This window comes from Amphibalanus amphitrite, unplaced genomic scaffold, assembly GCF_019059575.1.
Source record: "Amphibalanus amphitrite isolate SeventyFive unplaced genomic scaffold, NRLGWU_Aamphi_draft 000555F_arrow, whole genome shotgun sequence".
Lineage (NCBI taxonomy): Eukaryota > Metazoa > Arthropoda > Thecostraca > Balanomorpha > Balanidae > Amphibalanus > Amphibalanus amphitrite.
In genome coordinates this window covers 153,107-167,140 of record NW_024882049.1, presented here as the reverse complement: position 1 = coordinate 167,140, position 14,034 = coordinate 153,107, and the positions used below count along the sequence as shown (strand labels likewise).

General features: G+C 53.0%; 1 protein-coding gene across 2 annotated transcripts; it reads left to right on the top strand.

Moving 5' to 3' along the window:
* The first annotated feature begins 6,863 nt into the window (after positions 1 to 6,863).
* On the top strand, positions 6,864 to 11,839 carry LOC122393821 (uncharacterized protein K02A2.6-like). Of its 2 annotated transcripts, none has more exons than XM_043390220.1 (2): positions 6,864 to 7,223; positions 8,485 to 11,839. In XM_043390220.1, exon 2 carries the CDS (start codon positions 8,841 to 8,843, stop codon positions 11,361 to 11,363), a length of 2,523 nt encoding a protein of 840 aa, XP_043246155.1. In that variant the 5' UTR covers positions 6,864 to 7,223; positions 8,485 to 8,840; the 3' UTR covers positions 11,364 to 11,839. The 2 variants fall into 2 exon arrangements, with proteins under 2 accessions (XP_043246155.1, XP_043246157.1); XM_043390222.1 differs by having other exon boundaries at positions 6,864 to 7,273.
* The last annotated feature ends 2,195 nt before the right edge of the window (positions 11,840 to 14,034 follow it).

Genomic DNA, 14,034 nt, shown 5'->3' with positions numbered 1-14,034 from the left:
TAGGTGCCATAGGAGCCAATCGCGAGGGGGGGTCGCTTCGACCCCCCCCCCCCTGCCAGGCCGTGTTATGAAAAATGCCCTGCCAGGGCGAGGGTTAAACAAAACTGAATCCCGAATTTAGGTCCTTGATATCAGTAGCGGCGGAACACCTTCAGGGGGGGGGGGGCACTGCCGACTTTTGGTCCCATTCTTTCCATGCAACGCCCATAGGGCTAATGTTGAAATGCCCAAATCAAAGGGGGCACGGTGCCCTGGTGCCCTCCCCGTTCCGCCGCCTACTTGATATAACCTCAAAGGTCACCGCCTGACATGGAACTTTAAAAGTTGGCACGATTCCCTTCGTCTGGCAACAGTATACAACAAACACCTTTTATTCAGCTAGATTAATTTCAATTTTAAAAGCGAAACGACGAGATGGCATCGGAGGACATACAGCTCGACCAAAATTTTTTAGAAGATTGATGAACAAAAGTTGTGGGAAAGGTAATGAGAGTTGGGGCTCAATAGCGTTATTTTATCACCCAACACCCATTTTGATTACTTAAATATCGCAACCACATTCGATTATCCTTGGATATTACACCGAACATAATAGCATAATAATAATATATCGAGCAAAATAATAAATGAAAATACATTGATGGCTAGGAATGCAGGGACGCTATGTGACGGTTCATGCCAAACAATTGAGTACTAGGCCTTTAGCGTGCTGGTGCCATTTTACGATAAATATTGCGTGGCACAAGTATGTGATTGAAATTTGAATACTTACCTCAAATTATTTGATAAGCCTTATACCATTTGATAATCCAAGTGCAAGAAATAAAAACGCTGGCTTCATAGCTGTCAATAATGGTACAGCCATTGGAGAATAAGTGAGTGAGCCTTGTTCGCTATATGGAACGCTATACTCTCCACAAAACGTGTTTGGTGTAAGAGCATAACCAGTAACCACTGAAATATGATGGTAGATTGTGTGTGTTTTTAGGTAGTAGGTATCCTTGCTCAGCAATGCCTATTATTTCTTACTGAATCCAATTTTATTTCAAACGATTGTCACTGTGCTAGTTTTCTTGTTATACGTTTCTGAAAAAGCGCTGAAGAAGTCTGAGAGACGAAACCGGTCCGCTTATTCATTTCTAATTGTTTTTTTTTTTAATACCTATATTCGTAGACTACTGGCTCTTTACTACAAACGTGCTAATGTACGATGAATTATGCGCTCGGGCGTCAACGAAAGTGTGACGTGCATCACTCTACATATGATCTATTGTAATTACTTCTGGATTTTTTTTTTCTGAGCCGTCACCCATTATATCAGGTGACCAGGACCGCCCTCTCTCTCTCTTCCCAGCGACACATATAACCTTACGTTAACGTCTTACGTTATTTGCTACCGTTAATTGAATATCATGCCTTGTTGCAATCTTATTTGGGTGTTAAAAACGAAACCCCATTCAACTATTCCGTCGGTGATACACGGTCTGCCCGTGAACTTGTACATCAAGGGGTAAGATCAGGAAGTGAGATGTGCATTGTTTGTCGCTTTGGGACGGCAACAGTTCTTTTCCTTTTCGATCGTACTTCCTCTCGATTATTCTGTGGATTGATAGAGCAGTTATAGCAAATTACTGTTGACGTGAAATTTGTCCAGCCTTCTTAGCGACTGCAAAGCTGAACAACAGCCTCTGAGCTGGAGCGACCCTCAATCCATAGTCCAGTAGACGAATCATTTGGTGAGCACAGAAAGTCAGTCATGCACGATTACCATTAGACGATATGTCACAATCTGTCGCTTGCATCATGTGTAAAAGCATGGATAACATGAATCATGTTATAATAACATGATTCATGTTAGTAACATGATTCATATTATCTATGGTAAAAACTATTATGTGGAGATAACTGCGTGATGTTTCAAGCAAATTCTATTACAACTCGAATAAAATGCTTAAGTCAACTACAAAGTGCCTGATGGATGCTTTGCGGCGCAACTCGAAGCTCCCGAAGAGTTTCTACCAGCTGCATGCTTCATGGATCTATGAGCAGCGTGCCAGACCATATTTTCCCCCACCGCTGAGGCCGCCTTAACTATGCGTCGGCTCAGTTGCCATAGATGGCCAATCTCTTCCAGAGGGGATCTCCACCTGGTCGCTGGCCCACGTGAAGGTACCGCCCGGCACGTGGCTCCTCGCAGGCCAGTCTGAGGGAGAAGCCTTCAGCAGCCATTGCGCCCTGACGCCTGAAGCAGAGCGTTGAAGATGAGTCTTTCACTGCATGAGCGTGGTGTCCGATCCAAACCTCGGTCAGTTGAAGACGTTCCGTCATGTTGCCAGCCAGGTAGAGCAGTCGGCTGACCTGAAGAATTTCCTGCAGATCGAACGTCCACCAGGTCAGCTGGCGGGCGGGGTCCTCTTGGGGCGGGCTCGGAGGGGACGTCAGCAGGTTAGGCCCGATGTACTCGCAGAGCATCGGATGCTCGGAGTAGCAGGCCTCGTTATGCAGACTTTTATCGAGGTGGGAGAAGGAGACACAGTCTTGGATGTCGCCCTCACTGCTGTTGTCTGGCTGGCCGTTGGCCCAATAAATCCTGCGCTGGACCCCATCTGCTGCCTCGAATCGACCCTCAGTCAGCTGGTCGCTCAGTCCGACCCAATATGGCGAATACTGGAAATGGTGGTCCACCGCAGTCATGAGCTGAGGATCGTCACCAGGATAAGGGACGCCGTCGATGTCCAGACACGCCTCCGCTGCTTGATCGCCGGTGACGAGTTGCGACAAGCGGAAAAACCGACCGGACACGGTTTCGTAGCCCTCGGGCGGCGCTCCGTACTTTCGGCCGAACACCCACACGGCATAGATGGTGCCGACATCCTGTTCCTGGTCGGTCAGCACTCCAGCAGCGAACCTGCGACAGCGGAGTGACGATTCGCTGTAGCTGTACGCCCAACAATCGCTCGATCGCCGACAAGAGTAAGCACACCCGATCTCCGCAGCGGCCTCCACCTCGTCCAGAAGCTGTGTGTCGTTCAGCGGACCGCTCGTCTTCCAGTAGCCGTCGGGCCGACAGAGAGTCTTGTGCGCTGCCGTCCAGCCTGGAAGACTGCAGACACACTCACCGTCGGCGCCGCACTCGGCGTTACGAGTCAAGAGAGAACAAGAGGCGTTGTTGGAGCAAGGAGCACCTAGCCAGCTGATGCCGCGACGCCGGCCGACAGTGCGCCCCTCTGTTGAAGCATTCGCTGGCTCCTCAGGCATTAGGAAGTCATGAAGCGAGCACATGTCTCCCTCCCTCTCGTGCACGTACAGCATGCAAGTCGGGTCGGCCAGACAGTGGTGACGGCATTCGCATGCTCTGACGCCTGTCAGCTTCCTGATGAAGTGGACATTCTCTCGGGAGAGAGTGATGTCGTCGAAGAGGTACGCCTCGACGGGCAGGGTGATCTTACCGGTTCTTAGCATCTGACTCTCTTCCTTCGGCAAGCGGTAGCGGTTGACGTCATTGTCAGCTTCAATGTCCACATGAACTGTGAACTGGACGGTAACACTGGTTGTCAGCAGCAGCACCAACAACAGCTGTGGCAGCGGCATGGTCAGCAGGGGTTGCGACATGTTCAGCAGCTGGTGAAGGCGCCAAAAACGGCCTCCGGAGCTTCCGGACATGACATCGACGACTGGAGGGTGCTGCTGCTGACGACTGAACGACCCGAGCAGTTCCTAAACGTCCGTCTGCCTGCCTGATGGCATCACCATGGCAGGCGGCACAACACAATGCGACGGGAATCAGTCCCAGCGCACACTGAATGTCAAACTATTTGGCTCCAATGGCCGAAGTTGTTCGAAATGATGACCCATAGGTAACTGCCATTGTCACTGCTATTTATGACATGGCCTATAAACGTGCGTCGGCACTGCTTTCAGGTGCAACTGCTGAATGAGCATACTATTGAGCAGTTTCAAAGCCTTGGAGCGTGAAACGACCATAACGGTCTGGTGTTTCCGATCACGAATAAGTGCACACATCGACTGTCCTAAGTGCATAAGCGCAACATGGTTATGTCTTCTGAGTTGTTCGGCAAACGCTGCTACCAGCTAATGGCGCTAACATTTTAAAAAGTTCACCTGTTATAGCCAAACATAATATAAGTCATGACGAATGCTGAACACATTAGCGGAAATGTTTAGCTGTAAACGTGAGCCTTAAGCTACTACTGGAGGATGGGGGGGGGGGCAGTTGGGGCAAATGCCCCCCTCCTCCTCCGTTGCGCCCGAAATCGACAACAATTTGCGGTTTTTCAACAATAAAACGAAAATTAAACAACTCTAATGAGGGAAAGCTTGTAACTTAGGGAATCGAAATCTGATTTGTTTTTTTTTTAATTTGGAAAAGTTTTTTTGGGGGTACCTATGAGCATGACCACGCAGGGTGCATGCAAGACCGCCTTGCTGGATCCGCTAGTGTAAGGACGTCAATTCAATTACAATTACATTTTCAATTCAATTACAATTCAATTACATTTTCTTAAGAGTTGATGGATGAGAACTGAGAAGTATCGTGTCGCTGCCTTCCATGTAAAACTACCTATAAGTTTAGACCGCTTTACTTCACATGTGCGTTTTTTTTTTTACTTTCTCCATCCTTGCCTTTCATAAATTATTTGTTTATTTTTTATTTGCACAAATCACAATTCATTTGTTGATTTTTTCAAGTGTCGCCAATCTAAACTCGTTCATGCTGCAAATTCCAGGCTGCAGTGCCTAGTGCTTCTGTCGGACAGGGCATTGTTTTTTTTGTTTTTTTTTTTGAAGGTCTTGAAGTTTTTGATGTAACGAAAAAACAATCGAGGCAACAACGTACGAAGACTTGTGTGTAGAAAAACATTATGAGATGCTTATATTTCATTGAACTAACTTTAAGTAGATAACTTTAAGTAGATAGTTATGCTTAACCCAATCGCTTCGTAGGAATTTAAGCTCAATTACACTCAGTTGATAGTCTTCCAGAAAGATTTGCAATGGTTCAACCACTTCTTTCACTCCTTTTTCTCTAAATCCATTGCTTTCGTTCTGACAACTCATTTTGTCTGAAATACCATTCAATCCTCACTCGTACATTATTGGTCGGTTCAATAAATCTGAGTAAAGTCAGGTATGCAGCGAATAGTTTCCATTGGAAGTCCATTGAGCCGTTCTTGAGTCGATGGAATGCGAGAGCCAATAGGTAAGACGAAACAATGCGTTTGGGAGCATAGGGTGAGGCGAAGATATATCATCATATGAACGCAGAAGTCGCTTTGCCGGAATTAAAACAAACTGCGAAAAAAACTGCTGCTTTTACTATAAAGCAAGTCATGAGACTCAAATCACGAATGAGTCCCTTCTTTTCGGGCCAGCTAGTTAAACTTTACGTGAGAACTGAGGACAGCTAAAGAAGGCCGGAATAGGGTGGTACCGGTGGTGGCAAGTGTCGTCGCACCGTCCTCCTAGCTGATGAACAATCTCCTGAGCCAACAACCGATAACCAGACAGGGGTCCAGTTGAACCTTGATTATTGAACTGAGCTGACCTAGCCTCTCTCGAGTCACGACTAGCGCAGGAACCGCTAGCGTCTCGGGAAAAGCACTGATAGGCCCTTCAAATTACCCCAGCAGGTGTCCCTACCTCTGCCCGCCAGGTGTCAGCACTGGGCCCGGTGGCTCTGGCCGGCCGAATACGGACCTCACGACGGTCTTTTGCTCTTCCGAGTTCCGACCATCCGAACCGTTACTGAATGCTCATCCGTCAGAGCCAAGAGATATGAGCGTTTGTTGATATTTACGGTCTGGCAGTGGCGAGCGTGGTTTCCTGGGTGTGCCCGTCACATTTCACATCTAGATATGGTAGGTATCATGAAGCGATGAAACCTGCTGGATGCGTTCATTGCTGTGTCCTGGTAACAGGGGCGGCAGTATGGAGATCAACCTATAATCTATTTGAGGGTTGTATTCCCAAGTTTTGAAGGAAATGGATAAACAATCGCTTAGGTCATCACTAAATGAGGTAGGTCATGCAGTGCTGCGAAATTTCAAATGGAGGGCATTTGATATTTTGAGGGCACCACGGGTAACCGGTAGGACGGCGGTTCACTTACTATCATTTGAAATCTTCAGAGAGCCTCGGAACGCTCAACATTCCAATCCGTCTGAGGACCATGCTTTGTTTTCTTATCTCCCACTCACCGTCATCTACCGGTGACATTTCATCAGTGACGTCTCCCGTCCCGCTGAGAGGGAAACAAACCACTCACTTTTCAACCCTCTACCTCCCGGGGGCTCAGACGCGTCCCACAAAGGGCAGTTTTGCATTTCGTCGGCGTCCAATGAGCCAGGTGCTGTGCGGACGGCGCGGGTGGCGAGCCTATCGCGGACAGATCGACAGGAGGACCCTTCCCGCCGCGCGACCCTGACGCGCACGGCGCCGCACTGCCGCGCTGCGGCGCTTCAGCAGCGCCGGCTGCCGCCGCGCGGCGCGCCGCCTGACTGTCAGACAGTGAGAGATTGATGCGCTGGCGTCACTGACTGAGTGGTGACCACTGACGGCTTGACCACTGACCTGACCATTTCCCTGACCACTGGTCAAAAGGTTGCAGTGCCAGACGGCGACAAACGGATGCTCACCGAGCAGGGGCATTCAAATGCCTGTAGAGGGAGCAGAGATTGATATGCCGTGGTTGCCGAATTCGGGAGTTATGGAGGCTTCAGTCAGTTGAGGGGAGAAGAACAAAGGAGAAGGATAATGAGCTGGCCTAACCCTCGCCGGACCTATTGGTTTTCTACATACGCGCCGGCCGAGGGGGTGGGGGGCGGGTACGACCCCCCTGTTGTGGCGAGAACTAATTTAGTGGCGCTGACCGCGCAGCCGATTGGCGCGGACGCGCAATTATCGTTTGAGTTTTACGCCTTTGTTGATAGTGTTGGTCGTTGCGGTGATTATGATTTTATATTACGATCGACACTTAGTTAGTAATATGTTTGGTTCGAAATGGCTTTGTTCAGTTTCGATCCTTTATTTCGCATAACCTGTTCACCCCCTCTCTTTATGATTGCCAACTGTTTTGGGTCGTAAGGACGAAGAGGTGTCGAGTCACCTCTAGAGCGCTTCCGTTCTTGACCTTGGCCGAGATAGTGCCATGTGTTTTTCTGTTGTGTGTGTGGGGGAATAAACCGCAAGTGAGGCGGACGCAGGTTTGTCCAAACCTCCCCCACCCCGAGGGCACAACAAGTGGCGACGAGGCGTAAGTTTTTACGCGGCCGTGATAACTGTCGGCCATGGATTTTTCGGTGGCCCCTGCGCCGTTTTTGCCGGCGGCCGGCGCCGAGCCCGGTACGGCCTGGCCGCGGTGGATAAGGATGTTCGATAACTTCCTGGTGGCCGTGGGCGGCGGCTCATTTTCAGCTGCGCGCAAGGAGGCCATCCTTCTCACGTGCCTGGGGGCGGAGGGGCAGCGAATTTTCGAGTCCCTCCCAGCTGCTGTCAAGCAGGAAGGCGAGGACCAGTACGCCTTCACCAGGCGGCGCCTGGAGGCCCAGTTCGCTCCTCGCCAGAACGTGTGTGTGGAGCGTTACCGTTTCAGGAGCCGGGTGCAGCAAACTGAGGAAACAGTCCAGCAGTGGGTGTCGATACTGCGCCAGCTGGCCAGCTCCTGTGAATATGGTGACAGAACCGACGAGTTCATAAGGGACCAGGTCATCGAGCGTACTAACTCTTCCAAGTTGCGACAGCGACTTCTTATGGAGGGCTCTGACCTGACTTTGGAGCGCACCCTCACCATCAGTGACACACTTGAGTCGGCTGAACGTGAGGCTCGGGTGATGGAGACACCAGCTGCTCCAGTCCCTGTTCAGGCTGTCCAGCAGCAGCAGCAGCAGCGTCGGCGGCCTCAGCGTGGTGGGGCCAGGACCCGTGCTGCTGGTCGGGTCTCCACTCATCAGCAACAGCCTCAGCAGCAGAGGCCGGCAGGGAGTAGCAGTAGCCTGTGCTGGGGGTGCGGGCGTGCTGGACACAGGCGAGGGGACCAGTGTTGCCCTGCTGTCAATGTGAAGTGCTCCAAATGTGGGAAAGTGAATCACTTTGCCCAGCACTGTGTCCAGAAGCGAGTGGTGTCCAGTGTTCAAGTGCTGGCAATCGGGGCATCACCAATGACTCTGACAGCCCAGGTGGAGGGGAGGGAGGTCGTGTTCACGGTAGACTCTGGCTCCCCAGTGTCCCTCCTCCCCAGACACCTGGCACCTGGGGCCCTTGAGCCAGCAGCAGAGCGCCTGTGCTCATATGGGGGGAGTGTGTTAGATGTGTTAGGGGTAAAAAGTGTAAATGTGTCATGCAGGGGGGAGTGTCATGATGTAACTGTGTATGTTGTGCCGCATGGTCGTGCTCTGATGGGCCTGGACATGATGAAACTGTTCAAAGTGTGCATCATTGGTGACAGTGTATGCTCTGTGTCCACAGACCCGTCCTGTCATGCCAGCCCAGTCCCTTCGCCCGTCGGGCCAGCCGAACCTGCCAGCCCTCACGCCGGTCAACCTGCCTCACCGTCCGGACCTGCCTCTCCGACTGGACCTGTTTCTCCGTCAGGAGAGCAGCCAGCCATCCTGGGCTACCAACACCGGGTGACCATCGACCCAGGGGTGGCGCCAGTGCGCCAGCCCCTGCGGAGGCTGCCCTTGGCAGTGCTGGACGAGGTGAGTGCCAGGCTCAAGGAGCTGGAGGAGCAAGGGATAATTGAGAAGGTCAGTGCATCTACCTGGGTCTCTCCTCTTGTGGTGGGAAGGAAGCGGGATAGGTCCATCCGCCTGTGTGTAGACATGAGGCGGGTCAACAAAGCTGTGATTACGGATGGCTACCCGCTCCCCAGGATCGAAGATGTCCTTGACCGCCTGAGTGGGTCTCAGGTCTTTTCCAGGCTGGACTTAAAGGATGCATATCACCAGCTGGAGCTCCATCCTGACAGCAGAGACCTAACGACTTTTATAAGTCATCAGGGACTCTACCGGTTCCGGCGCGTCAACTTCGGCCTCGCGAGCGCCGGGCCGTGCTTCCAGAGAGTGATGGCGTCCATGCTGGAGGGGGTGCCAGGCGTGGAGGTATACCTGGACGACATCCTGGTCCACGCGCCGTCCCAGGCCGAGCACGACGCCCGTCTGAGGGAAGTGCTGCGGCGTTTCGATGCCCACAAGGTGCGGGTCAACTGGCCCAAGAGCGTGACGAATCAGAGCGAGCTCTCCTTTCTGGGATATCTGGTCTCGTCAGCTGGTGTCCGCATCGACCGGGAGCGGATCAGGCCGTTATTGGAGGCGGCCGAGCCGCGGGACGAAAAGAGCCTGCGCGCATTCCTCGGTGCCGTAGGGTACCATGCGCGGTTTCTGCCGCGGTTCTCGGACGCAGTAGAGCCGCTGAGGGCCGCGCTCCGGGCGGACCAGTTCGAGTGGACGGCGGCGCTGTCCAGCGCGGTCCGCCGCGTCAAGGACGCGATAAGCGAAGCACCAGCACTGTGCATGTTCAGCACGGAGCTACGAACGGTGCTCTCCACTGACGCCAGTGACGTCGGCTGCGGTGCGTGCGTGACGCAAATGGACGCCTCGGGTCAGCCCAGGGTCATTGCGTACGCCTCGAAGTCTTTCTCGGCGGCCGAACGCAACTACTCGGTAGTGGAGAAGGAGGCGCTGGCATGTGTATGGGCCGTCGAGAAGTTTCGCCACTACCTGTGGGGTCGGCGATTCACCCTCCGAACCGATCACCAAGCTCTCTGCACCATTTTCGGTGTCAAGGGCTCCAACCGCGTCGGCCGGCGAGTCGCGAGGTGGGAGGCCCGGCTGCTGGAGTTTGCGTTCGACGTCGAGTACGTCAGGTCGGAGCGGAACGGAGTGGCGGACGGCCTGTCCCGTCTGCCGGTCGCCGAGACCTGGTGGCCTGATGATGATTCTATCCAGATCGCGGCTCTGTCGTTAGCAGCAGCAGTCACGGAGGAGGAGCTGCGGGACGCCTCGGCGTCAGACGAGTGTCTGGACGTGATCCGGGGGTACCTCGCCGGACGGTGGCCTCGCCAGAGGGATGTCGATCCTCGGGCGACTGGTTTTTACCAGGTGAGAGACGAACTGTCCCAGCTCGGACCGCTGCTTTTCCGCGGCGAGCGACTGGTTGTGCCGGCGGCGCTGCGTGAGCGCGTCCTGAGGAACGCCCACGAGGGTCACCAAGGTGAGACAAGGACCAAGCAGCGCCTGCGCGCGCAGTTCTGGTGGCCGCGGCTGGACAAGGAGGTACGTGACCTCCTGCGGAGCTGTGAGGTGTGCACGCAGCATGACGGCCACGTGCGGCAGGAGCGGCCCCCTCTCCAGCCGATTCCTCTTCCGGACGGTCCGTGGCAGCGCCTCATGATCGATGTGATTGGGCCCATGCAGGGGCCCCAGCACGAGCGGTACGGCATCGTCTTGTGCGACATGTTCAGCAGGTGGCCAGAGGTGGCGCTGTGTCGGGACGCGACGGCGGCGTCTATAATCAGCTTCCTGGAGGCGGTGTTCAGCCGCGAGGGGTTGCCGTTGGAGCTGGTCTCCGACAACGGTCCAGCGTTCCGGTCTGCCCAACTCCGTAATTTTTTGACCCGACTGGGGGTCAAGCAGACTTTCAGCTCACCATACTCTCCGCAGTCCTGCGGCATGGTGGAGCGTCTGAATCGGACGGTAAAAGACGCCATCCAGTCGGCCCGGCTGGCCCGGGAGCCGCGCTCGGAGTACTTGAGGCGGTTCCTCACTGAGTACCGGGCTACCCCGCACGCAGGTACGGGAGAGACGCCGTTCCGGCTGATGCGGGGGCGGGAGGCACGGACGTTGCTGGACGTCGTGCCAGGTGAGGTTTCCTCGCCGGACACCGGCGGTGAGCTTCGTGCGCGACACGAAAAGTATCAGGCGGCCTACAAAGCCAGATATGACCGGGGGTCGACCGGCGCCCCGCGCTGGCGCGTCGGCGACTGGGTTCGGGTCCGACAGCCGGTGAGTGGACGTGTGGAGGGCCAGAGGGCCGTGCAGATCAGCCGGAGGACTGGCCCGGTAAGTTACCGGCTCACCAGCGGCGAGCGTGTCCACGCTAGACGCTTGGTGCCCGGCCGGCCAGAAGGTGAGGACGCGGCCGCGCCGCGGGGTGGTCCCGGCGGTGGTGCTTATCCAGTTCCTGAGCCCCGCCCCACGCCAGTGCGCACCCGCTCCTCGGCACTCAGAAGTCCTGCTCACAGCCGCTGTCCAACCCCAAAGTGTACCGCCCCGGCGGGTGAGCCAGGGCCCCGCCGTAGCAGGCGGGGTCGCAGAGGCCCAGATCGGTTCACTCCGGGCGAGTAGCGTTTAGGATTGGGCTATCATCGTAAGTTACGTTTGATAGCTGTGAGTGTAATGGTTTCCGCGGATAGTGGGAGGCTTAAGAAGCGGGAGTGTTTCCCATTAAAGAGAGGGGTGGTGTTGTGGCGAGAACTAATTTAGTGGCGCTGACCGCGCAGCCGATTGGCGCGGACGCGCAATTATCGTTTGAGTTTTACGCCTTTGTTGATAGTGTTGGTCGTTGCGGTGATTATGATTTTATATTACGATCGACACTTAGTTAGTAATATGTTTGGTTCGAAATGGCTTTGTTCAGTTTCGATCCTTTATTTCGCATAACCTGTTCACCCCCTCTCTTTATGATTGCCAACTGTTTTGGGTCGTAAGGACGAAGAGGTGTCGAGTCACCTCTAGAGCGCTTCCGTTCTTGACCTTGGCCGAGATAGTGCCATGTGTTTTTCTGTTGTGTGTGTGGGGGAATAAACCGCAAGTGAGGCGGACGCAGGTTTGTCCAAACCTCCCCCACCCCGAGGGCACAACACCCCCCCCTCGCCGTTTCGCCCCTGGTGGAGCTAGCGCGTCGCGGAAAAAACGAGCGTGTGCGCCGTTACGAGACGCAGAGATTGGTACCCGATTTTAAGGTCCTAGGTCAACCGGTGACCTCTGAGGTCAGGTCAAGTGCCCCAGGGTACGGTTCAGTTTTTGGTGAATAACTTCGCAAAAAACGGCCGCAGAGCCGCGATTTTGGCAGCATCGTGTTCGCCTTGATCAGGCGCGTCGAATGATATACTTTTTGTTCGGGTCAGGTCAACTTAGGGTGTTGACCTTAGGTCAAGGTCAGGTCAGCACCCCCAGGTCACGAAGTTGGTCGAAAGAGGTCATGTCGCATATCATTCGATTCGGCAGGTCTTCCTGAGTCCATTGGTGGCTTTCCCGACTCGCTAGCTCAATTTGATCGGGAGTTATTGACGAAAAACTAATATGACCTTGATGACGTCATAAATGACGTCACGGAAGGTCAACATTGCAAAAGTGACGCATCTAACCTTGCAAGGAGTGCATCAAATCACGATTCTGTGTGCTTGAGATAGTTGGAGATCGTTCCCGGCGCCAGAATAGCAGTTTGAATTTTTCCCCATTGACTTATAATGGTTAGGTCACGGAAATGACCTGACCTCATATGACCTTTAGGAAAAATCCGAGATATACAAGTTGTGAGACTCATAATGGATACTAGATCCTGCAAGTTTCATTTCCCTGTGACATTTCCTCTGGCAGTGAGGGCGTTGCGAAGTTGCGACATCTGAAGACCGTGCAGAGGTTCACTTATGACGTCATAGGTCAGTGACCTGACCTGACCAAAAAATGCGGTTGATGTCAAAAGATGCGGCTTGGATCAAAGGTCAGGTATGCCAAGTTTCAGCTTTCTATCGCCAGCGTGTTCGGAGCTATCACGAAAAAACCCTATGGGGGGGGGGCGGCACCCCCCCCCCCCTCGGCCGGCGAGGGCTAAGTGACGGCTGACGAAATCTCCGCAAAGGTTGTATGCATCCAAATCAGAAAAGTGTTCGAGAAAAGCAAAGAATTTCATTAAATTCCAAAGCTTATTAGTCGATACTCTAGCGAATTTCAGATTCATTTCTCTTTTTTACTGAGCAGTGAGCACTGAATTACTTTTCGTATGAAAAAAGAAAAAAAAAAACAGCGTTAACATTTCCTTAGCTTATACGCATCTGAGATTGTGGCACCATCACTTGATTGTGCTTTTTCCATTTGTGGGTTTGGAGAAACGACACACAATAGTTTTAAACATTTTTAAAGTGTAAAGCAACAGTTTTATAGTGAAATTTACAGTACATATATTTGCTAACAGACATCCCTGTCCCTTTTTTTGCCGTACCTCAACAGTCGAGATGCAGGTTATCCTAGTCCACCGGCCACCAATTGAATAGCTTTGCTAATGTCCTCTTCTGCGATGCGATACGTATGATAAGAAACTATCGATGTTGGTGACTGTCATGACGGATAAACAAAACTGAACCCCCAAATATTATGCAGATACGATGACGCAGCGTTTCCGTGCAGAGAAGGTCGTGGCCAGAGTAGTCTGCCGCTAATGTCTGCTATCTGTGCATGATAGCCATCCTTGGCGTCGCTTGCTCGTCCTAGCCATTACCGATCATCGCCCAGCACCACGTCGAGAATTTCAATTGCGTTATGCTGATTTCCCACCGCGCTGCGCGACTGTGGGACGAAACGACCTCACGAGTAACCACACGCTCGCGCCGATCAGCCTGCGGGGTCCTGGGATGGGCTGAGGGCCTTTTCGGTGTCAAATAAGGGTGGGGGAGTGGGTGACCGAATCACCAGGTGAAATCAGAGCTCACTGGTGTCATCCTCAACTGCCGCAGCTACCAGTATCTCTGGTTGGTGTGGAGAGTTGGGGTTGCATGCAAGCGACAGCAGCGTATTATACCGAAGAACTGTGGTTTCAGGGAAGTAAGAGTAAGTGAGGGTTCACTTCGACGAACCGTCTATAAGTGTTGACCTGATGAAACGCAAGGTGATAGTGCAAAAAGAATCGCTCTTTGAAATGTGTTTTCATACAAGTGTTCACAAATCCCAAGAGAGGACGTCCAAGGCGAAACTGCTGTGATAAATCCATGCTCTTCCGGATCTATCTATCTGACGTAAG

What these genes read in the sequence shown, in the direction of transcription:
- LOC122393821 (XM_043390220.1), top strand. Translation starts at nt 8,841, where the DNA reads ATGAGGCGGGTCAACAAAGCTGTGATTACGGATGGCTACCCGCTCCCC.